Source organism: Dermacentor silvarum, chromosome 1, assembly GCF_013339745.2.
Source record: "Dermacentor silvarum isolate Dsil-2018 chromosome 1, BIME_Dsil_1.4, whole genome shotgun sequence".
Lineage (NCBI taxonomy): Eukaryota > Metazoa > Arthropoda > Arachnida > Ixodida > Ixodidae > Dermacentor > Dermacentor silvarum.
In genome coordinates this window covers 110,411,593-110,437,590 of record NC_051154.1, presented here as the reverse complement: position 1 = coordinate 110,437,590, position 25,998 = coordinate 110,411,593, and the positions used below count along the sequence as shown (strand labels likewise).

The following is a 25,998-nucleotide window of genomic DNA, read 5'->3' as shown; positions in this document are numbered from 1 at the left end:
TTTGTGATATTTGTGTTCGCTCATGCGTTGTTCTTTCCACGTTTGACTAATCCCACTTTATAACATTTTTTTTGTTGTATTGAACACCCCCTATGTAATACCCTCCTGCGCGAGGGCCTTTAGGGGTATTTTGAATAAATAAATAAATAAATATACAAAACGTCAGCAGAGGCCCGTGTTTCGCAGTTCCAGAGACTACCGCGTTGGCAAGCGTCCTATAGTCGACCGGGAAATACGCCATATTCCTTGTTAACTTTTTACATCGCCCCGCTCATTTGTGATTCACCTATTTCGCAATGCTTTCCAAACAGAAACGATATCGAATCGCCCTTTGGCAGCTCTTTTTTTTTTTTCGTTCGTTCGTTCGTTCGTTTGGCAGCCGGGCCGCTCATTGCCACGCATGCCCTTTAACAGGTTGGCGGCGGGGGTATTTCCCTTTCCACAATGTTTACGTATGAACGGGAGTATTTTCTTTCCCCTTCCCAGTAATGTTTATTTCAGCACACGGCGTTTCGCAACCAGCTCGCGCGTTTATCCGGCGACGGCACCGGCGTGACGAGCACGCAAGCGTCACTAGCCGGGCAAAGCCACCGGGGCGGCCGGGTGACGTTCGCCACAAGCGGTCTTCATTCTCTTAACTGCTCGGCACGGCTCTAAAACAGACGAACAGCACAGACTAGCCAAGATTGCCCCGAGGCCAGATTGGGCGAGGGCGAAGTCGTAGAGTCGCTTCGCATGGTCAGCACAGGACACATCACGACGAGAGCGACTTCCCGGACGACGGTTGCGCACCTGCGCTGCCTAACCTGGCTCCGAAAAGCAGATAGTAATTTGCAGCTTCCACTCGCTGTCAACAACACGTTCGTTTTCGGTCGTCTCTCGGTCGCCAGTGCCGCTTTAAATCAGATCGGCTCTCGTATACCCTGGATCGTTGGCCGAAATGGCCACCGTAAAAGCGCTACCACCGGTATCGCTCGTTTGCTTGTTGCTAGTGTGCGTGCCAGTGATTTGGTGCTACGATGAAGGCAACACAACCACGACTACTACACCGCAACCAGACGAAGGCTTCGTCAAAAAGGTGCAGGCGTTTTTTGCCAGCATGATGGACAAAATATCTCCCGAAATGACGAGAAATTTGTTGACGGCTGAAGTTTCGCCGACCTGCAGCATCGGACTCCTCAAACTCGTCGGCGCAATTCGAAGGGCCGAGCCGTGGGCTCTTAGACGTGAGTTACTTTATACATTATAATATTCTTGCTCTTATAGAAAGGTAGATTTTTTTTATTATGTTAAACAACTTAAGAAGCCCAGAGACGATTTTACATAGCCCCACTCGAGGGATATTACAGCCTTTCTAAAACGCTGTAGTATCCCGCTCTTCTTGGCGTTCAAAGTAAGGAACTCAATGAAGCTAACACCTGCTGATTCAATTGTCACGCGCCACTGGAGGGGGAGGGGGGGGGGGGTGAGGTTTAATATTTCAAGGTATTTTGTGATTACTTCGCTCTGGTGTTTATTACCGTAACCACAGTGATTTTCATACCGCAGGGCGTTTAGCAGCTGTTCTAAGTACCTTCTGCTTACGCAGCACTATTTCATGTTATATTTTCCGTTACTGCTACAGATTGCGAACTGTTGGTCATTGCGGTCCTCGTAGTCAAGCATCGCCTTGGCTGCGGGGTGTCCTGGGTTTGAAATAGACGTCTCACTGGGTGCTCAGTTGTAAAAATTGGTAGAGACGCCCACGCCACTAGGTTTTCTTCAGGGGTGAATAGCACGGGTAAGGGGCCCGCACCGTGCTATTAACTCGTCGAAACCCTGTGGGCACAAAGAAACCATCTAGTCAGGTGATCTAGGCAGCTTCCATTGCGGCACCATTCTCATGTGGCACTCCAAAGCACATAATAGGTGGGGATGCTCGGGGGTAGGGAGCATCTATCCCTTTCCAAGCGTCGAGGTTCTGTTTTGGCAGAACACGTTTGTACGTATTTTTAATGTAGATAGCCGGCAGCAGCTCTAGTCGGCCTCCCACAGCTACTATAATGTCATCGTTGCGGTCCAGTTCATACGACTTAAGTTCCTGAGAAGGTCTTAGGAATGAAAAATTGTTGTGAATTGGGCCCTAGCTTTGGCCGTACGTGCGTGCGCACCCGCGTGTGTGTGCAGGAGACAGATAATACAGTCAAAAAATATTAAGAATTACGTGACTGCCTCTTCTATATGTTGCAAACATCTCTGCCCACGCCTTCGTAATACCAAATATATTTTTGTTTACTTTTTGTGGTTTCGCACTACCAGTGTACTTTCCGGATCAATTTTTGCAGACGCGTAGGGCCCGCGGTACAGCAGGTGCTTTAAAAATCATAGCCCGAATTCACAAAGCTTCTTACGCTAGAATTGTTCGTAAGAAAGAATTTCAGCCAAACCGGGTGCAAGACACATAATTATCTAAGGCGGCCAGCCAGTGGCAAAGAGCACTTACGAAAGAACAGCTTTGTGAATCTGGCCCTAGGGGCCGAAATTCGCAATGCTTTTCGATCGTGGGTGCTCTTTTGCCATTGGCTGGCCGCCTTCGTTAATGATATGCCCAGCATCAGGATTGGCTGAAATTTGCTCTTACGAACACCACTATGCGTAAGAAGCTTTTGCGAACACGGCCCCAGGTGTTGTTCGTTAAAGGTTCTAAGGAAGGAAACAAGCCCTGCCTCAAGCCCAGAGCTTCAAGACTCAGGAAATACATTTCTGGGAGAAAATGCGAGTAAAAAGGGAAGAAGCAAATAGCACAGAAAAAGAAAAAAAAGTATTTTTGGAAGAAGGGCAAATTGATAGGCACCATCGTAAGCGCAATGGCGTGAACAGAAAAATCCATAACCTAACCGTACGCAACGCACTTGAGAGCTTCAAAATGCGCTTACTGGAAGGCCTTGAGTGATAAAAAGAAAGAGTACAATTCCTACGGGTGTAAACCTTTGTGAATTCGGCTTTATGAGAGCATTCTCGGAGTCCTTCCCTGAGTTGCCCGTAATTGATTTCCCGCTGGTTAAATTATCGGTCTTTAATATCTAATGAAAATATGGTGCCTAGGAAACACGATCAAACCCTGGCCGTCCAGAGTGTCCACGATCGGGCCGTCAAGCTCGGCTTGGCGGTCCCTACGTGGGGCTAGCCGGGTGGCGCGGGGTCTCCCCTGCGTCTGCTCTGGACCTCAATAAAGTTATTTCACTCACTCACTCACCTAGTACCTCTACCCAGACGTGATGCATAAGGACTATGGTAGAATCACATGTACCGTGATCATCAACAATAGTCATTTATAACAGAGGCACGGAGTAAAATTCAGTGCCCGCATCGACATATTTCAAACACAGCGTTGGAAGGTGTGACGTGTGTAACTATCTTATCCACCTTAACCTAACATCTAATGTATCCTTCCTACCATGACTGAATTCACAATAGCGCTAAGTGTTAACACTCTGACCAGCTCCATGCCTGTTGTTGTTATTACGTGAACGTCAGTCGACAGCAAGTACAAAACTTATCACGTTTCAACATCAACGGGTTCCGAGCTCGCAACCCTTTCTGGAGCTATTTATTTGGTACTAAGAAAATAGATAGCAGCTAATCACTGCGCTATATCCTGCCATTCGTGACTACGTTGCCAAAGTCCCCTACTCAACATTTACCTTCACAGGTCGGGTCTGGCCATATTACCTTTGTGTCATTTCTGCAATAAGAATGGATCACTAGAGCATTTCTTTTTGGTGTTTTACCGTTTTACCATTCAAAAGGAAATATTTTTGGAAGAAGCTTTATGAAAGCTTTGCGTGAATTTGATTCTTCCGGTGGTCCTTTCCTTCAGTGCAACCGAACTGGGTCTTAGCCATAGGAACGTGTGACATGCTCTCTGCAATTTTTTGTGCCAGATAAAAGTAACTCCATGCTAAAGTTTTCCATTTCTTTTTTCTTTATTTTCATTCAAATTTGCTTTAATTAGTTACTATAGACTTCATATCTATATCAGATCACTTTTATTTGCACAATTATTTCCCGTTAATAGTTAATTTTCAATTTATTTTACTGCAAATAAATATTATTTTAGAAGCCTCGCACCACCCGATTTATGGTCGATCCACCAGTGTTACTCGCGCCATTTCACTAAGAAACAACCAAGCGACCAACGTTCGAATACAGCCCTAGTCTCCTGTGAGGTATATTTGTCGTGTACCTGTGAAAAAAATTTGGTCGGACGCACGAGAACTACACCCCCATGCAATCAAGAAAGGACATAACGTCTTTCCGTGGTTATTATAGGCCATTGCGGCATCAGATGAAGCTTCCTGCCCTGCACAGCACATGAAGGAGGCTCTCCATCACTTTCGTGTTCAGGAACGGACACAGCATCACACCTTATCAAGCTTGCTTGTCCTATAAATATCCGTCTATAGAACTCGCCCGTTGCCACTCACCATCGCTTTTCACCAATCGACCGATCTGTGCAACTCCGCCGACTACAAGGTGTTATTCGTGGTCGTTAATTTAAAAGACATTGAACCTAATATAAATGACACCCATTGACTTGGTTTGACATCATTAATTTAAAATTACATAAAATGTTCAATCTAACACCGGTGTTGGCGAAGATACCATAAAAGGCTTTCTACGGGACTACCCTCCATTTGAAGATAACAGGCTAATCTTCGCATCGCCCAAAGTCAGTTGAGTGGATTAGCTTTCTTATAGGTCAAGACTCTGGGACCATCGAGACTGCTGTCATGTTTTTCGAAATCAAGCGGGTTGAGTGGCCGCCTATTACGCCTTTCCCATGCACCTCGTGAGTGCATCAAATCTTTCTTGCCTCTCCCCGTTCTGGGGTGACAGCCACGCTCGGTCGTGATCAACCTCCATGTTTCTCCTTTGTCCGTCTTTCCTTCTTTCTCCTTCTACAAATATATGCCTAATTGCAGGGGAAAAAACTATGTGAGAGCTCAACAGCGTCACATTTCCAATTTCTGCTGTCTGCATCATGCGCAGGAAACTGCATTCTGGTAATGATTCTGTATTTTAACGCGACTTCTTCCTATCTAGAAGTAAAAATTTTGCTTCAATATAAACTAAGCGCAAAGAACTGCGTCCTTGTCGTTCCAGCTACCACTGCGTTCTTCGCTTGCGTACTCGCTCCCTTTGCGAATCGCTTATAATGATTCCGTTCAGACTTGCCCAAATTGAAGTCGCTTCTGCTTGTATGTTCATTCTCACTCCACCCTCGCAATCATCAGCGATGCCTTAGAAGAGGCAGCTAAGTTGGGACCGTACCCCGGAGCCAAGCACAACGTTTTACGTCCACGCTCACTGCGCGTAGACGAGTATGGTGATTGCGTACACATTTATACCGACTGCTTCATTTGCAATCCTGGTGCAATTAGTAATGATCAAGTTGATTCATTCATTCTTTATTTACAACATACTTTACAAAACACAAAAGCATTACTGGACCCACAGCCATTGGCTAGTCCCGGGTCCACAGGCAACTTAGGGCATAAAACGCGGCACGCGAGCAAACAGAAACAGACGACATAATATATAATAGTAATATAACTCATACACATAACTCATACATAACTCATACACTAATGCAAATATAACCTCAGTGTTCTATTATCCTTCACGCACGCGAGCAAACAAAACAAATACATAACAATGAAATTGACATGCACAACTTAAGCAATGGACATGCACAACTTATGCAAGAATGTAAATGTAAAGAAGTGTACTTTCATCGACAGTATTTTTCAAAAAAGTATTTTCTGACAGCAGACCTGAAGTTACGGGCTTCTTTTATATGTATTGGCAGCGAATTCCAAATAAGTGCGCCGTTAAATTTCACGAGCCTTTTCCCGTACAAATTATAACATGTAAGCAGATTAAAACACTGATTAGTTGCAGCTCTTGTATTTCGTAGCGGGATATTAAACAATGTAATTTTAAGTGAATAATTGGTTTCGATAATACTATGAATGACCTCAGCAATTTTCAATTCACATAATGCATGCACTGGCAACACATGCAATAAGTTGTACAAGTACGTACTGGATTGTGTACACCTAGACGAAGTGATAATTCTTAATGAGCGTTTTTGCAGACGGAATACAGGATCAAGGTAAGTTGTAAAGGTGTTTCCCCATGAATCAATACAATAAGATATGTGACTCTGGATGAAGGAAAAATACAGAATGCGTAGGACAGGATATTCGAAACATTCACGAGCCTTAAGAAGAATATAACATCCGTAAGCAAGCTTGGAACAAAGGTGTTTAATGTGAGTTTTCCAGTGAATGTCTGAGTCTAACAAAATGCCTAAATATTTGTAGAAGAAAATTTGTTGTAGTTTTATACGTCGTAATGATATATCCAGTGTTTCAGTATTGAGTTTTTTCTTCCTGGAATGAAAAGCTGTATACTTAGTCTTACTAAGATTAAGGGTCAGCTCATTGGACGTGAACCGCTTAAAAACATTCTTTAACTCAGCATTTATTTTATCCTGTATATCAAGCAGACTGTCTCCAGTAAATAGAAGAGCGGGGTCGTCAGCATACATCAAAGCCTGTGAGTGCCTAAGCGCTGCAGGGAAATCATTTATGTAGAGTGGGAAAAGCATGGGTCCAAGAACAGAACCCAGTGGCACACCAGTTAGTACGGTTTGTGAAGTAGACGTATAATTTTAAGTTCATAGTGTCTCACATAACGAGCTCAACGACGACAGAACTTGCCGTTCTCTTTAACGCGAATAATTAAGTCATCGAAGAACCACCTAGAAAATCGGGTCCCTTTTGTGATTCCAAGCCAGCCCTTCAGAGCGTGCTGCCAAGTCTACGCCATTGAACGTACGACCAGTTTGTGTCCTAGATCCGGGAGGCTCACCATCTTGCTTTCGAAAAGCGCCATAATATCACTATTCAGTGGTTGTCGGGTCATAGCGGCATCGTTGGCAATGACCTCGCTGATGGTGCCCCTCTGTCCACTCACAACACTGCCCAGGCAGTTCAGATACCTCTGTTTAGAATGGACGCTCGACTCGAGCTGACTCGAGCTCGAGCTGACTCGAGCTGACTAGTAACTCCCACCGTCTCTAGAATTGTCATATACGAATTATCGACCCTTCCATGAAACACCAGCTACCACACATCCCGGGAAGCCAGAAACTCTCCGATAGCCAAAGTCAAGACATCATGGACTGTTCCCCACATAAGAACGGCGGGAGGTCAACTGATGACCCCTACAGGCAAATGCACGGCCAGAGTTGATATTGGTAACTCGACGTTTGTTGCAACATTCGTTATATTGCTGGAGTGCTGCAGAGACGTGATACTGGTAATGGATTTCCTGCACGAATACGGCGCTATTATAAACATTCCGGACAGGTCGGTCACGTTTTGGATGAGTGCAGATTTGGCCGTACCCTGTGAAGATCAGCGACATGAGCATTTACGTCTTCAATGACGATGTGACCATCCCTCCGCACTCAAGCGCTCTTGTGCCTGTAACATGCGACTCGCCAAGGTGCTCCAACATGATCGCCGAACAAATCCCTGGTCTGCTGTTTAATCATGGCGTATCAGTTGCAAGAGGTGTAGTTGACATTACTCGCGGACAGACGGACGTCCTGCTAACAAACTTTAGTGCTGAACGCCGGCATCTTACAAGAGGTATGGCAGTCGCGTACGTGGAAGAGCTGAATGATGTTACCGACTGCATGACTGTTGAATAAGACGATTCCCCCGGTCTGCCGAACGTGCCTCTATCCATTGATGTCGGCGCAAGTTTGCTACCTAAACAGAAAGAAAGACTCCTCGAGCTTATTGATGAGTTTCGGAACTGTTTCTCTTCGACGTCCAAAGTTGGCCAAATGCCACTGACCAAACATCGAATTATTACAGACGAAACGGCCAGACCCATACGGCAAAACTCATACCGGGTGGCAGCGCGAGAACGCGAAGCGATAGAAAACCAGGTGTCGCAAGATGCGAAGAACGGCACACAGAACGACGGTGGTGCGACAACAAACACAGGTTCTATATTGAAGGCCCAACAATAATTGTCCCCGCCAACTTTATCTTCTTCGGAGAGAGAGATGCTTGCGCTCGTCTCCCTCCCTTCATTGTCTTCTTTAGTCGTGACAATATCGTGGCTAAAGCTATAACCACAAATATTGTTCTTCTCTTAATCTCCCTCAATCTTCACAAAATTGACCCATTCTTGAAGCTACAAGTGCCATCAAACATTTCCCGCTCTGAGGCAACGGTACTGTGCCACCTCTGGCTCGGGGTGCCATTTACAAAGGCCTACTCGTTCCGCATTGGAATGAGGGATACGCCCATGGGGGGTGCGACTTTTGTGGAACCAGAGAAACGATTGAACACGTCTTAAGTCTCTATCCCTAATTCGACGTCGAGCGTGAAGCTCTCCATGACAGCATTGAACCGGCTGGACTCTAAACCATTTTCAGAAATGAAGATCCTTAGACCGTGGCCGTATGCGTCGATGGCACAGAAAGCCACGAAAGCGTTGTTGCACTACCTCAAGTCGACCGGTCTTGGCGACCAGGTGTACACTTCGTGCTAAGCTTCAAGTGTGCGCGAAACTGTGCTCTCTCTGTCTCCTTTCTTTATTTTTTCATCCCTATACCCCCTTCCACCAGTGCAGGGTAGCAAACCGGACGTGCGTCTGGTTAACCTCCCTGCCTTTCCTCTCTTCTATTTCTCTCTCTCTCTCTCTCTTTCGTGCGACAGTTGTGGATGTGACGGGTCTATCGAACAACTCATCTGCATCTTTCCCCGCTATGACGACCAGTGCATTTTTCTCCGCGCCATGTTAGATCACCTAGACTCAAGATCATTCGCAGTGACAGAAGTACTTCGACCGTGGCCACATGCACCACATGCCCAGAAAGCGATACGTGCATTCAACAACATATCTGAAGTTGACATACCTCAGTGAGCGGCTCTAGTTTAGATGTGCACCTCCGAACCAACTTACATCCAAAGTGTTTTCTGCTTTCTTTATTTCATTTGATCTCATAACTCATTTCCCCTGCGTAGGGTAGAAAATTGGAGTTGCGTCCTGTTAATATCATTGCTTCTCCTTGACTTTTCTCTCTCACTGCAGACATGTCCGATTACACAACTTCGCTCAGAAACTCGGTATTATAATATTTTCTATGAAGAGAAAGAGAGAGAGAAATAGAGAAATAAAAGTGAAGGAAAGCCATGAAGGTTAATCAGAGCATATCTCAGGTTGGCTGTCCCTTGTACTGGGGAAATGGAAATTGGATACGAAATGATGGATGATAAGAAAGAAATATAAAGAAAGGATCAGAAATAACAATATTAGACTATCCTTGTGGGTCCTGTCACACAGTCTGTCAAGGAGTCACACAGTCACAGCTATTGTCATTATAGCACACAGATAGATACGTCACACAGTTCACAGTGTCACCCTGACAATTCGTGGCGCAATTCAGACGCTCGACGGTTATGCTGTGCTACGATGTCCCAGTGATAACCAGATGGCATCATATCCAGATGAACTTGCCTCTTATAGTAGTTACGCCTGAATGACTTTGCGCTGAAATGTGCCTTATGAATCATTACTTTCATGAATTGCATGTCGCCAATGCAAGCCCCAAAGGCGGAAACAACACGTGAAGCTCATCCACAGCATACTTGCCAATCTGCCAGACGACGAGGCACATCCAACATTCGATAGTCAGTGGGGTCAAGGCAGTCTTCATCGTAGTTTCCTTTAACCGATGTAGACAGGCAAACTGATTCGCTGTTATCGTAAAATGGATATAATTCGTTTTAATACAAAAATGGCATCGTAGTTTTGTTTATGTGAAAGTTCCCTTTGTTCATTTGCGTTCATTTGGAGGCTGGCCTCTCTGAAAATACGTGCCCGAGAACCATAAGTGTATTTGTTGTGCGATCGATTATTTTTGAAATATGCATCATTAAGTGTATTTTGATCGTTATAAATGCTAACACTTTATTTTACTGACACTAAGCGACGAACCGTAGTCACCTCAAAAAGTAAAGGTGGACCCTTATATTTCCTGTGTTTTTATAGCATCAACAGGGAGCTTGGTTTGAATAATTACTTCTGCGCTGTATGCATTCAGAAAGCCTCAGGTATTTCTGGTGTAAAATTTATACGCATACTTGTCCCCATTGCCAACGCATGCTTCAGAGTAATACTTTACACGATATACGTCCCTCATTTATTTCAGTCATCGATGCGATGGGCAAATACCCTACGGGACTATTGCAAGCCACAAAAGCTGACCTTGGAGCATTCGACGAGTGCCTGGAAACTGTCGTACATGACAGCTTTGGTCACGAGGTTACACGAGCGCAGTATTGTAATCTGGACATGCGCATAGACAAAGGTAGCTCCTTTGTGGATATGACGATAACTGCAATGAAAATAGCCTTCCCGAAAGTAAGTAATCATATTTCTTTTCCGAAAGCCTTCTGTGTCTTTCGCTAAAGTTAGAGATGCTTGTTGTTTCGCAGATTCATCTGAAGTCTTGAACTTGCCTCATTTGTCTGTGTAGGTATTCCATGTATTCACACTTGTAATTGAACACGCGAAATAGACTTTATTAATTACAAAGATATGGTAAGCTTATTGTAAATCCGTTGTGAATACTGTTTCTGTTTGTTTTCCCTGGCCCCCGTTCCAGTGTTCAGCCCAAAAACTGAATTGTACCATGTAAATAACAAGTGCACTTTTGTGCTTTTCGAGAATGACTGGGCTGTGCAAACGTCTCGGACTGCGTGGCGCCGTCGGCGCGCATGCACGCCCTCACTGCGTCTATATGATAATGCTCATATAATATAAGATCATTAACAGATATAGGGCATCATAGAAGGAAGCTAATGCGCACCCGGCGATAATGCTTTTTCCGTAGATTCCTGGGTCTTCTGGTAATTTACCTCTACTTCATGTACCTCCATAGTTTAACACTTTCCTTACCGCAGAAAATGTACTCGTTCTGAGTGACTTCATGTTTTATTGTTTCATTTCAGGAAATATTGGCCACGAAGTATACTTTGACATATCAGAAATTGTAGCTTAGCCGTTGGTATTCTTAACGGAAGCAAAGCAGACTAATTGATCGTAGACGTTCTGTATAAAATTGAGTAAACTCTCCGAAAATCACCCAACAAAAGCCCAAACTAAAATAATTTTTACGTTTTCTCAAAAGAACCTGAGAGCATTTTTCTCAATCTGAATTATACAAAGTAATAAAACGCCTGGCACTGCTCATAGAAGAATTACGAAGTCAGTATTTGGAAGCGGTGTAGAAAAATAGGTAGTTTTCATGGGACGTCACGGACGCAGCTCTCACCGCGCTAGAACCCAAACATGTCGTCCACGATGACGAAGGTGCACCGTGTATTCAGGCGCACATTGTTTTCATTTTTGACGGCGACTGTTTTTCGCGAGTTTGTCACTGTTATCGCCGTTTGCCGCGAGACGCGCCTGTCATGCTGTCACGTTTCTCGTTTATGCCGCTTCTTGACGTGCTAGTACCCAAAGAAGGCGGCCGCTATGACGTCTGTGGAAACTATCGATATATCAATCAATTTCTCATGTGGCAGGATAATAAAAAAAAATTCAGCTGTTAGGCGCGTGCCGCCTCCATTCCCTTTGCCAAGAAGAGCTACGGGAAACTTGTATAGCCTCTTCTAAACATTCGGATGGCAGTGAGCAAGTGCCAAGAACTGCCGCCGGACCCTTTGGCGAGGATGTTGTAGCACTGTCGGCGCTGATGAAAGGGACAGCTGTTGCTTTTAATAACTACGCTGTTATTATGAAAATGTATCCGTCCTTACTGAAAAAAATATAATAAATGGTTGTCGCCCATGTTTCTAAGTCCCGAGTTGCCTTTGTAATATTTAAATCATAATCAGGCAATACCGTCTCACGGTCATGTCATTTCCAAAAATCGTGATACTTATTCGCAAACGGCCAGTATCATAGCCTAGTATAACCGTTTATTCTGGGTAAGTGCATGAGTTTACCATATTTACTCTTTTTTAGACTAGTAAAAGCTGAGTGCCTACTAAGGAAAAAGGAGAGGAGGCTCTTTTTTTCTCTCTCTCTCTCTCTTTTACGTAATTTTACGGCCAGTTAATTTTACTAAGCAAAAGTTAGTAAAAGCGTAGCAACCTATGCAATCATCTTTTACTAACCAGAGAGGCTTGGCTTTCGCTAATAGTTTAAGCATTGCGAAACTTCATTCAAGAAGTTTAAATTTGAGAGCAACTAAGTTTTCCCAGAGGCCTCGGTATGGTAGCTCGACGACAGCATCGGTCTTGCACAGTGCCTCTAAATATTTTGCTGAAGACTGCACAGTTAGGTTGAGCATGTCTTCATGGTGGTGCTGTTGTATGCATAGTGATACGCAAATATTTCACTTTAGATCGTGATAGCTTTCTGTGAAAATGAGCTCTTCTTACAGCCGGGGCCGCAGAAGTGATACGATGACGCTCATTTTGCAACCCCGCCTGTAAAGAGCGATTAACTGGGGCATAGAACAAATAAGTGTCAAGTACACTATTATAATGAACACTATCAACGGCCTGGATGCGGCTGCGTCAAAACCAACGTCTACACCAGAATCGCATGAATGCTACTTCGGGTCGCGTAGTGCACCAAAACTCCTTTTTCTGTCATCTTTGAAGAAAATTACCGCGGAAGAATAGCCACCCCCCCGCCTTTTTTTTTTTTTTGTCGCTTTAACGCTTGACATTACAACTTGTACTTCTTACCTTGTACCTGTTTGTACAACTTGTACCCGTTTTAACATGCGCAAACTGTCACTTTGCAGCTCCTCAGATACAAGGAGCATGTAACAGACTTACGTCTGCCACCCATTCGCCTTGGAATCTGCGTCACGAACGACTGTAACGAGGAGGAACTGCAAGAACTCATCAACAAAAGTGAGTAGGGCAACGGGTATGCGCAACTTGAAAACACACCGGCTGTCGTGCAGTGGACCTGTACGAAGTACGATGAACAAGATGTCGCTTTAGAACGTGGCCTGGGCAGTCACCTATGGATTAGGCAGTTGGAAAATGTAAATTGCAAATGGAGGAAAACATTGCTGGTTCTCTGTGCGACAGTGACAGTTTTCATTATCATAGGTCCTGAGACGTCGCCTTATAGTCATGACCCCGTCAGTGCAATGCCATTTGTGCTATGCTTGTAAAAATGTTGTGGGCATCCCGGGCTGCCGGTGCTCCACTTTTCCAAAGCAGAGGGATATCGCAGAGCGTTTTTCGGTCTCGCTTCGTGCAGTTGCGAATGTTCCTTTACCTGAAGAGTGCTGGTGGAACAAAGAAGCCCTCAACTACCGAGGTGGCCGACGAAAAGCGAAGCGGTGTTTTCTGGCATCACTATAACTTATTCGTATAAAATCTTGCACCATCTCAGTTGCGCAGGGTTCTTCGCTGTAGCCAAGTGCCGCAAGTGCGAGCGACTAGGGACAAAGCGCACGGAGCTAAATGAGCTTGAAGCGTCCCGTGTTGATTAGAAATGGGCACTGCTTTCAATGACCCTGAACCGTTATAGAAAGTGGTTTTCAACGTACGCTTTCCTCGTCGTTATTATTTTCCCCCGAAATTTTCGTGCTTTTTTTACGTGCTGGTGTCTTATAGCTTCTTCTTCTATATTTCCGCCACGGGGCTTGTGTTTACTCGTTCGTCGATGGTGTTACATTTACCTAACTGACCGCATTTGATTATTATACTGCAATCCGTTAACCTGTTTCGCGAACAGATGGTTTTCTAAAGCAAAAATGTAACCAGCACACATACATAGAATGAAATGTGGCTACCATGAGTATATAATATGCCTATAACGTATAAGGGCATGCCGTTTGCATCCCGAGGTAGATTATGGTTCGTGGCCTGAGTGGTTTAATGCGTCGGAGTTTAAAACTAAGCATAACTTTCAATTCTCAGACCAACGACAAAACGTATTGCGTTTACTATTCCTCCAGTTAAGCTTAAAAATTATAGCTTCCTCAACGACATAATTATTCCCTTAATCATATTGTTGGAGGGTCATCACAGAGATAGGAACCATCAAGTCACATGTGAATGATAGTATGGGTTCATGGTTTCGCGAGTCTGAAGTATCAACTTTTCTTTGCCCTACAATACCTCTATTGCTTTATGTGCCCCATTTGAACAAGGGAGTTAAGCATGGCGGCTAATCTTGTGACGTCAGTCCACGAATTGTAACATGGCAGTGTCCGTACCTCTAAAAAGTACTTACAGTTCGATAACAGGTTTTGGCGACCTTGCTTCGGCCCTGAGGGTACAATAAATAAATAAATAAACACCATGTATATTCTAAAAGTTAAACCAGTCTAAGTAATGTTTAAAAATATATCGCTTTATTGACACTGACTGGATTTACATTTTGTTTCACACGTTGCAGTGGTACCACCTGCGTTTAATTTGAAAGTAAGCAACTGCGTGACAAATGTTCCAGTTCCACTAACCAACGGACAAAAAGCGATATTGTAAGTATGCCACATTGCCAAGCTTTCTTAATAGTTTGTTTGTTTGTTCTTCACAAAAGTCGACCAAGAAAGTATATGTTCTAATGAGATTGTCTATGCCTTTAGTTTACTCTCACCGAGAAGGCCTGCCGTCTGTGTCCTTTTCAAGTATGAAGGACGTGAACAGCGGTACGCGTCGCTTGTTTTCCTTGCGACGCCTTTGGCATACCATCAGCTGCGATAACGAATCTATCCGCCCTTGAAAAGGGTCGCCCCGAGCAATAGTCAGCTGAGTTTCCGCCTGGCAAAATATTCCGATGCGTTCTTCGTTAACTTCTGCGGTTATTAGAATAGAACCGAAAGCAGACACCTCACGCAGCATATATACAGCTGCAGCAAAGCGTTTTGTCGCTTTATTGCTGCTACAGTCGATAAACTCAGTATAAGATTGGAGGAAATCGTTTGATCTTGCGTAATTCCCAAGTAGCGCTATCATCTCTTGATAATGTTAACATCAGTTCGCAAAACTCTATTGTAGTTTATAAAACCCTAAACAAGCTCACGCAAGTCACGTAAGCAACCATCACTTAATAATGCTCCAGTGGGTGTCTGGCCAATGCAATATCTCTGGAAATGTTGCAGTTGATGAGACAGCACGGCAAGGCGTAGGTAAAGAGTGTAACATCGGGACTTCTATTACAAGGCGAATCTTGGCATACATTCAGACAGGCTGCAGCCTGCGGTTGCCGCATAGGCATGCCTAAAACTTCAAAATCTTTGTAATTATTTCACATTTACCTTTGCCTTGTAATTAATATCCCGCGCACATTGAACGCGCGCAGATTTCTCGAAACTCTGGGTCCCCGATTGCGGATCGTTATAACGTGTTCACAAAACACTTTCATCATAAAATTTGTCGCACTGGTAGTCCAAAATGCACTTGTGGCCCCGCAAATGAGGATGAACAACATCAGCTACTATAATGTCCATGATACGACGCTGGAAGGCGACTTTTTATACGTGATGTAATGGCATTTGACTGCAGGCCCCTAAACACCCCAAGAAGATCTTATATAGATGAACAGATTCAAAGACGAGCGCTGTAGTCGCCCTCCAGCGATATCTGGAAGCGGGCGTTATTTCTGGCAAATCTTGAGTACAGTTTGTAACTTTGTATCACCTGTTGTAAAGCGGACTGTATGTGTTTCATTCGACCTTACTTTAAGTTCCTTTCTGGCCCTTACATAATTTCGTGGTGGAGGTGGATTGTAGCAGCAGGCAGGTTTAGCCTGGCGATCGAGGCCAGCAATTCATGTGCCTTTCGATGACTTCGTGTTTTCTTTTCTTTCCTGCATTCAGCGTATTTATATGACCTCAATTTGTGTTTCAGTGTATTTTACGTGACCTTATTCTTTTGTGAGCTGTCTTAAGTGCATTTATATGACCGGACTTTGGGTGCGTGTGTTTTATGGGACTTTTTCCTTCCTGTGACTGCCTTCTGTTCAGTGCCGTCTTTTTCATTCGTTTTTACTGCACAATTCTATGTGAAAAGAAGCCGCTTGGGTCACTTATTCGCACCAACATTCCCATCAACATAATGTATTTAGAGAAACTGGAAAAACCTCTACAGTTATCCTGTCAGTGTCTTCTGTGCGCGAAATTGCGTGTATTTAGTTTACACTGCGTAATTAGTGCTTTAGTGGAGCGAAAATGCTGCAAACGAAACCCTAATAAATTTTCGTGAAGAAAAACAATATCAAGCGTGCAAAGCCACTGTAAAGTAGGCTACAAATAAGTGAAAAGAATTAAAATAGCAATGTTATGCGCTTTTCAGAAAAACAATGTAACTCAGCGTAATAGCAGTTAATTCGCTGAAGAATTATTTTATTCTAATGATCAATTAGACCTTCGCAAACCTAATTAATTGAATGATTACAAAAATGCAAAAAATGGTTATTTTTTGCTAAGCACGTTTGTTACAATTTCCCGTCTATACACGCTATAGAATGAAGAATAGCATTTGCAATACAATGTCTATTGTCGGTGCCACGTTACCTTCAAGGCCTTATCCTCACAAAATTATCACTTGCGGCGCCGCAAATACTCGATATACACGATGAAGCCCCACGTACCGCGATTGGCATTTCGTCACGCCGCGGCATGGGATTGCTGTTGTTCCCAGAGTTATCGCTTTGTTCTCTGGCTTCTCTTTGCAAATGTAAAAAGTACTGGCAGCTTTTGGCGGGCATGTCTGAACGTGTTCTCGTGAGCGCCTTCTCCGTAGTTGATCGCTGTTCTATACATTGCCACATACAAGAAGAATTATTAGCTGCCTTTTGCGTGGTCTCAAAGCTGCGTCAATTCGTATAACTTGTTTGCTGAATATTGTAACGGAATTCTGTAGTTAGTCACTGGTTATTCAAAAGAGTAAATAAACTAGCCCGTGCGTTACCAATTCATAGAAGCACTCACTTCCTTAGAAATTGACAAATAAAAAAGGAGATGGCAGGCTTGTGCGACCTTGCTATAATCCCAACCCAATACTAGCAGAGCTAGATAATGGGTGCGAAATTGTCCGCCCGATGCAATCATTAATATTTTTACGCCAAACGTTTTGGACGCCCGGCATGCCCTGAGGTGCGTCGAAATTACAACAATTTTTGCATCATCTTCTGGCTCTACAACTTTCAAATTTCGCCAGCATGTTCTCGACTGTATGTGTATACTCTATTCGTACAAATATCTTGCACACATAGTAGTACTCTTGCAACTTGTTTGCTGAATATTGTAACGGAATTCTGTAGTTGGTCACTGGTTATTCAAAAGAGTAAATAAACTAGCCCGTGCGTTACCAATTCATAGAAGCACTCACTTCCTTAGAAATTGACAAATAAAAAAGGAGATGGCAGGCTTGTGCGACCTTGCTATAATCCCAACCCAATACTAGCAGAGCTAGATAATGGGTGCGAAATTGTCCGCCCGATGCAATCATTAATATTTTTACGCCAAACGTTTTGGACGCCCGGCATGCCCTGAGGTGCGTCGAAATTACAACAATTTTTGCATCATCTTCTGGCTCTACAACTTTCAAATTTCGCCAGCATGTTCTCGACTGTATGTGTATACTCTATTCGTACAAATATCTTGCACACAAAGTAGTACGCTTTTGTACAGCTTCGAAATAGGCCTGCGCAAGCAATTGCTGAAAATTACATAATTTCTCCGCAACGCACCTATTCACCTCCCCCGCTTGTGAGTTTGCTCACGCACCAGGTGCACATTTGTGCTGACGTTTGTTTTACCATGTATCTCGTTAACGTCTACGCATCCACGTTTTCTTTTTCGAACGTTTCTAGTCTCAATAACAGCTTCGCTGTAAACGTATAATTACAACTGATCGATTACTTGTAATGCGCGTTACGTGCCTTGCGCATCCGACATATAATAGCATCCAAGGTGGTCATAGCGCTAGAAGACACGGACAAGAACGAGAAAACAGGACGAGCGCTTGTCGTTCTTGTCCGTGTCTTTTAGCGCTATAACCACCTGTGATGTATCTAACCAACTAGCCCAAAAAGCCATACATATAATAGCTGTTGAAGCGATGCCAGCTCCCAATAAATATAGCAGGAATGCTTTCCGCAGCTGCTCCGCAGAAACGGGAAAGCCGCTGTTGTGGACACGCCGCACGAGAACTGAGTGTTGCTCGCTTGACCGCATTTGCATTCAACGCAGTTATCGTTGATGCGTCACGGCGGCTGAGGTTATTAAGAAAGGTGGCACCCGATCCACTGAGTGAGCAGCCTTGAGAGTTTTCTTCGGCGACATTTTTCCTCGCTTTAGTCGTACCTACTGTTCAGTATAACATTGCTTAAATACGAAAGGAAAGAGCTGCGCGGGCAGTCTCCTGGGTTAATGCGAAAATTTCTCTCCTCTCAGGCTAAAACGTGCGTGACGAAACTACCTATATAGTTGCGTTAGAAAAGGAAAACCCGAGAATGGAGCCCACACACATCGACGCATTTATTACTTTCTTTCTTTCTCTTCTTATTTTTCTCTTCTCTTTTCTCTTCTTATTTGCCTACTTTTCGACTATGCAAATATCAACGAGATCTCGCAATTTCATTACCACGTGGCAAGCCAAATGAAAAACCCTAGTACATCGATTGCAGTTCTACTTTCCTCAAACTTTCTGGGTAATGTAGTATAGCTTAGTTAAAACTCGCGGGTAATTCGTAACAAATCTCACGAAGGGTCTGAACGGCGCGAATACTCGGTGTGAGAAGTTATTCCAGAATCCTTGCTACGTTTTTTTTTTATTTTCTTTCTTTGACCTTCCATCTTTACCCTCCTTTTCTACACGTTCCTTTTTTTTTTTTTTTTTTTCTTTTTTTTTTGACGTCACATTCCACTTATTTTCACTTCTGTTTCCTGTTTCTATTTTTTTTTTTTACTTCAGGATAACTCTAGGGGTCCTCGCCACATTCTTGGTGATTGGAACTGTCACCGATGTTTTCGTGCGCTCACAACCCAAGAACAACGCAGCATGCGGTGAGACAAGAGCCACATCTGCTAAAGAGCTGTGAAATGCAACGCGGGTGGCAGAAAATAACGTTCTCACCCCTTCTTTGCAGGTATTCTGCTGCGGTGTCTCAGGGCATTTTCCCTCATCTCGAATACGAAAACACTGCTCCAAGTGGTCAAGGACAAAAGTTCCGACGCCTACACCCTTCGTTTCTTCCACGGATTGAGGTTCTTTAGTTTAACGTGGATTGTGCTCGGCCACTGTTACGGAGCCATATCGCCAACTTGGTGTAAGTGGCTCTGCTACGGCGTTGGAGTCGAGGCTTTTCAGTGTCGGAACAACTCCTGTCTCGCATAATTTTACGATCAACAAGTCCCTTTGCCGTGGACTCCGATAACTGTCGAAATGTTGGACAATGACGTAGCGGACGTACCTTCATCATGTTGCGCCATAGACATTAAATGTGCGTGCGCTTGCGGATTCCTAGCCAGTAGGAAAATCTTTTGGGAATTGCGACACAGGCTATGCGAGACCATGGGATTCAATGAGTGAGCGAAATCATCCCTTTTTTTCAGCATAGGTCCTCTGCTACGCTTTTAGCCAGACCTCGAGATCTATGGTGTACTACACGTACTCCACCCATCTCCGTCCATTCCCGGAAAGAGACGGCACACTCCGCGTTTTTGTATCCTATGCGATGAAGAAAGTATTCGTGCTGCGCTCATTTTGATGCCGCAGACGCTTCTGACGAACATTTTCCCATCGTGCCCGCTCTATGATCAGCAGAGTTAGATGTGTTGCGGTCGCATCAAAGACACGTCACGAGAGTTTTGCACTCTGGTCGTACTTTCAGAGGTGTGCTTTCAGAGCTCTACGAGATTATAGAGCTGTACAACACCCGTTACACCTTTCTTTCTTTTTCTATTTTTTTTTCTTCTCTTCTAATGCATTCTTACTTTTTCGCGTGGATGTTGTTTGTGTATGCGCGTTTTTGTTGGCAACACCCTGAGAGCACGCTACTTGCAGTGAGTGATAGCTAGTCATATTGTTCTCAAACTGTGCGTTAGCTGTGCACTTACGTCTGGTATGGTATGCTTGTAGAATTTGTAGAATTTTTTGCTACTTTCCTTTTCATAGTTTGAATATTTGTCTTACCGGACATGCTTTTCGTTTATAGACAAGGTTAAGGCCTTCCTGCAATTTGGGTCCCTGGTTTTCTTTACGCAATTCTGGCAGTTGAATTTGCTTAGCTTTTATTTTGATGCGCCGGGTTTCTAGAATCCACATTTGCATTTTTGTTGCACCTAATTAGAAACAACAGCTCCAAGACCGCATTGGGTTTCTTCTATTTAGTCTGTCACGAAGTGACTAGCAGCAAATTGTTTGCTTCGACTCAGCTTGAGCTAAAGCTGAGTGAATTTTACTCGTCTGTGATTAGTAGCTTATTTTCCACTGTATATGCTGCACTGCAATATGCCGCATTCAAAAAATGTTTGTGTCAAGCAGGTCGGAAATCATTTTGTAATTATTCCAGTAAGTTGCGTCGGCGGTTGTGTTAAAAATAAACCGTCTCTTTCTGCCACCTTCCTCTACCCTGTGTTCCTCTCCTCCAAAGGAATGTCGCAAACCAGATGTTACTCTGCTTAATCTCCCTGCCTTTTAAGAAAACATTTTTTAGTTCATTCCCTCACTCCATAGCCTCACTCACGCGGCTCACTCGGCTGTCATTAAATTTATTATTAAATAAATTTTAATGATAAATGTTCAGCATGCAAATTCAGTCACCTTCAAAACTGCTAGGAATAATATATTTTAGCTGAACGGGCACGGAGGAATCGGGCATTCTGTAATAAACTTAATGCTGTGATTTCTTTTCACTTTCCTTTTTTCAGTAATTTTTCTCTCCAAATTTTTGTTTTGTGTTCACTGTCAAATTGCTAGAAACGAGGCCTACGAGGTACCCGAGTCCAGAGCAAGCAATCTATAGCACAATATGACAGAGCTCCCGAGCAGATCAGCGCATTGGGTGGCATTAAAAAAATAGCGCCGGCCCCGAACGCGACACCTCCACTGTCCCGAATCAATCACTCCGCTAAGGAACTCCAATGCCATGCACCCCTTCACATGACCTACCATCAACCCTGCGATCAATCTAATGTTTACACAAGCAACCTTCAAGGTTGTTCTTCGCTTTAATGCCATAATGAAAGAAAGAGAGAGAGAGAGAGAGGCTCTTTAATAGAAAAACAAATTTCTGCCGGCGCATATACAACCGTTGGCATTCTACTCTGTATAGGGATGAGGAATGGAATTAAAATATTGCAGAGGAGAGTGAAAAAAAGTAATAAAAATAAATATGAAATGCGCAAGTGGACCTGATACCAATATCTACAGGTGAGTTGGCGGGTAAATTTAGGCTTTTCTATATGAAAAGGTGATTTTTTAAAGCTTTCCGAATAGACCAATTTCTGACAGGTATTTGAACAATAAATTCAAAACCCGCCGCTGTTTTGGAGGGCCGGGCATTGGACCTAAGATGCTGGGTAACGTTAACGGATCGTGGCAAACCATGTTCATTTGTTTCTCAAAAAATTGTCTCTCGTCGCGGTACGCGGGGCATTCTAGTAATATGTGCTCCATTGTCTCTAACTTGCCCCAGTTATCACAGTAGGGGTTAGTGGTACGCCCTATGCGGTACAGATAACTGTTCGTGTATGCCATGTTTAGTCGAAGACGATGTAACTCTAAGTGTCGAGGAAGTGGTCGTGGAATTTTCGATCTCATTTCGGCGTCAATATAACGCAGAAAGTTATCTTGGTGAAGCGGCAGATTCCAGAGGCGGTCTCTTTCTTGATAGGCATATTTTTTTGCCATGTTTGAAGCGTCGGCTTTGGTAAAAAATGTTCTTCTGAAATTGCGGTATTGGAGTCCATTTCGGGCAGCTTCATCCACTTTTTCATTTCCCGAAATACCGGCATGGCCAAGTATCCATTGGAACTTGATGCAATGCCCAGCAATCTTAGCCTTGTGGTGAAGACGAGCAATCTCAAATGCTGCAAGTTGGTTGTCACATCGCCTGTGCCTGTTCCACATACTTTGTAGGGCAGCTTTTGAATCCGTGAAAATCACTCATGTCTTTGCCGGCTGCTGTCGAAATACATACACAAGGGCCTGCTTAATGCCATATGGCTCTGCTGAAGTAGATGATGTCGCTGGCTCAAGACGAAACGAGAATCTATGCCCTGTAGAGGGCACAAAAAGTCCGCACGATGAGCGATGTGGAGTTGTAGAGCCATCTGCGAAAATATGCGTTGCGGCTGCGTATTTTTTGTGCATATATTCTAAGGCTGTCTGATAAGTCACTGCTCGAGGAATTTTCTTTTTCGCGCTGATTCCAGGGATATATGACACGATTTACAGGGGTGACAGTGTCCATGGCGAAATTTTTCGTGGCATAATGTGTGACGCCTGAGCAGGAATCGAACTAGATATGCTTGCGACGGCTAGCCCAAAGCTAGATGTAGCACGGGTTCTAGAAATATCCTTTAAGAAGTGGCTCTTCGTATGAATGACGTGTCTGAGGTGAATCCGAAGTGTCTCCTGCGAAGATAGCACTTCGAGAGGCAGGCATCCAGCTCCTGCTACAGTTCCTAAGCGGGACGACCCCTTCTGAAGGCCAAGACATACTCGAAGGCAGTTGTTCCGTGCTGCCTCAAGTTTTCTCTTGCTTTTGGGAGACATTTTGTGCAGGATCGGGAGGTAATACCGTAGTGTTCCGTCAACGTAGGCCTTATGGAGGAGCACCATTGATCGACAGTTGCCCTCCTGTGATCCAGCTAAAAATCGGAATACGTGCGACGCCGAGGAAATCTTCTCACTCAGTTTTTTTTTCACTTGAGGTGACCATGTGAGGTCAGTAAGTGTTGTCCCTTTGTCCTTCTGCAAGCGGGAAAATTCATTCACTTAGTGGCTGTTCAGGTCATCGGTAACACGGTGGAATTTGTAGTTCTCCGGCCAGTCAGATGCGTGAATCAGGAGTAACACTATTCAAATTTATTATTATTATTATTATTATTATTATTATTATTATTATTATTATTATTATTATTATTATTATTATTATTGTTGTTGTTGTTGTTGTTGTTGTTGTTGTTGTTGTTGTTGTTGTTGTTGTTGTTGTTGTTGTTGTTGTTGTTGTTGTTGTTGTTGTTGTTGTTGTTGTTGTTGTTGTTGTTGCTAGTAGTAGTAGTAATAGTAGTAGTATTCTATTTGAAAATACGTATACACTTGAGAAAGGGACAGCGAGGAGCAGGCAATGGAATTGGCTAATGCACTTCTGTACGCTGCGCTTGACGCCGCTTGTAAACTACCACCTTCGGGCATTTTGTTTATTTACAACTTTTTAGGATACAATTTCAAACATGAAAGAAAGGATTTCCCTATTTGCGATGATGCATTTAATGTGACCCGTTAAAACCATGTGTGAAACGATTGTGCACGGCGAGGTTATAATGCAACTTTAATTAAATCAATAATTAATTAATTTACGAAAGATGCAATGCGGCTGTGTCATAGTACTCACGGTCGTCTTATTCAGAGTCGTCTTATTTTCTAACGAAGCTTTATAGGCTCACAAGTGGCGGCGGTGGTGGTGGCGGCAGCGGTGGTGTCACGCTGAAAAGTGGGCCGATCCTGGCGATAGTGCACAAAAGGCCCAAGCTCAATGGCACATACCAGGGGCAAAAAAGAAAGAGAGAAATAAAGAAAGAAAAAACAGACAGAGAAAGTAAGAGAGAGTGAGAAAAAAGAGAGAGAAAGAGAGAAATAAGGAGAGAGGAAAAGAAAGATAGAGAAAAAAGAAAGAGAGAGAAATGGAGAGGGAAAGAAATGAGGATAGAGAGAAAGAGAAAGAGAGAGAAAGAAAGAAATAGAGAGAGAAAGGAAATGTAGATAGAGAGAGAGAAAGAGAAAGAAAGAGACAGTGATAGAAAGCCACCACGAAGGTCAGAAAGAGAGAGACAATGGAAGAAAGAGAGAAATAAAGAAAGAAACAGAAAGAGAGAGAGAGAGAAAGATAGAGAGAGAGAGAGAGAAACAAAAAGAGAGCGAAAGAGCGAGAAAGAAAGAAAATCACCACGAAGGTCAGACGCACACACGACAAGCTTCACTTACCCCCATTTTCTCGACAGGGGAAGGGCTGGTGAATGTTTGGTTCAAACGAAAATTTTAGTGCCGAGATCTCTTTTTATTTTATTTATGACGCCAACACGTTCGAGTGTGGTGTTGCAGAGATAGCCCCAATCCCAGTTCGTAACTACTTAGGGCAGTAGATCAACAACCGAAGAGCGTTTTTAGGGGGTTCCAAATTATTGTTAGCGGATACAGGCACTTTGAGCAGAATATTGAATTGAATTCTGGGGTGTTACGTGCCAGAACCACGATTTGATTATGAGGCACGCCATAGTGGAGGACTCAGGAATAATTTTCACCACCAGGGGATCTTTAATGTGCCCCCGATGCACGAGGCACGGGCGTTTTTGCATTTCACCCCCATCGAAATGCGGCTGCCGCGGCCCGGGATTTGATCCCGCGACCTCGTGCTTAGCAGCGCAGCACCACAGCCGCTAAGCCACCGTGGCGCGTTGAGCAGAATATAGATACTCCGAGTCAGTGTTCTGCGAACTACAAAAAGACGTATGCGATATCACACTACAGCCGCTTAGAGGTTTTACGTCGTAAGGTTGGCGGGCCAATTTTACTCCGATGAACGCCGTGACGCAAAAATGAGATAAATGTCAGCCTTGCTTGGCTGGCACCAGATTTACGGATATGTATGGCGCGCCTTTCTTCTTCTACCTCGCGGACCTGTTAGCCACCCGACGTTGGGTCAGAGGTAGCTGGCTAAGAGAAGACTACTCGGCGCAGCGTATCTTTCTAGATCGTTCCTTATGTACTTTTCATGTGTGAATTCAGTAGAGAAAAGAAGGAGCTCATATTGCATACTAAGCCCCCCCCCCCCCCCCCCCTCTCTCAGAGTCCTTTAATATGAACAGTCAGAACCCTTTTATGAACTAGGACAGTAAGGTTACAACGCAACCGTTTCTCACGAGCAATGCAATTGGGTTGTAGAGTATTCGTAAAGCGCCTTTATCACATTCTTGGGATTTCCGGTTCAAGCCCATCCAAAGGCGATAATTTGTTTTCTCATTTTATTCATGTTGCCGAGGTGTTCGAGAGCGGTGCTACCAGGACAGCCCGATTTCTAGCTCATAACCGCTTAGTATAGTAAATGATTTTTTTTTGTGCTTCCAAGAAAAAGGAGTTGCGTCCACATTTACCAGACATATTGAGGCAACAACAATCGTGAGCATGCTCCAAAATCCTGCAATATCTGGCTGGAGTAGGCTGAGGCAGTTTCAAATTTTATTGTCCTAATGCAGCAAAGATTGATCGAGATATGGCTAAAACAGTGCACAATTAAAACGCGATGCCCTGGTAAGTTTCTGCGAAACTGCCTCCTAAAAAATGTATTTTTATATATCGCAAAGAGTGTCTATTTCACAAGAATCTCACAGGAGTCTCCAAGTTATTTAGTGAGGATTTGTATGTATCATGGTATGTGCGAGGCCGCAGTGCACTGTGAGGAACTATCCAAGTGATAAAAAACTTGACTTAAAACGCAATAAGGCTTAAACTGTGGCTAGTTGGTGTGATATAACAATTATGGGCTTTTACGTGCCAAAATCACCATCTGATTATGAGGCATGCCGTAGTGGGGGACTCCGGAATAATTTGGACCACCTGGCGTTCTTTAACGTGCACCCAAATCTAAGTAGGTGTGATATCAAATCCTATTTTCTGCGTTAGTTTCCTCATGAAAGCCAGCACAAGGAAGGCCAAC

At 43.8% G+C, this 25,998-nt stretch overlaps 1 protein-coding gene across 1 annotated transcript in view; it reads left to right on the top strand.

The window, feature by feature from the left end:
• The first annotated feature begins 555 nt into the window (after positions 1 to 555).
• The window catches only part of LOC119434891 (nose resistant to fluoxetine protein 6), a 51,706-nt gene continuing 26,263 nt past the window's right edge, over positions 556 to 25,998 (top strand). Inside the window, exons 1-6 of the mRNA XM_037701929.2 lie at positions 556 to 1,226; positions 10,283 to 10,494; positions 12,893 to 13,004; positions 14,509 to 14,593; positions 19,032 to 19,123; positions 19,207 to 19,386. Coding sequence (XP_037557857.1) covers positions 941 to 1,226; positions 10,283 to 10,494; positions 12,893 to 13,004; positions 14,509 to 14,593; positions 19,032 to 19,123; positions 19,207 to 19,386 — 967 coding nt within the window. The 5' untranslated portion in view covers positions 556 to 940. The remainder of the gene's footprint in view (positions 1,227 to 10,282; positions 10,495 to 12,892; positions 13,005 to 14,508; positions 14,594 to 19,031; positions 19,124 to 19,206; positions 19,387 to 25,998) is intronic.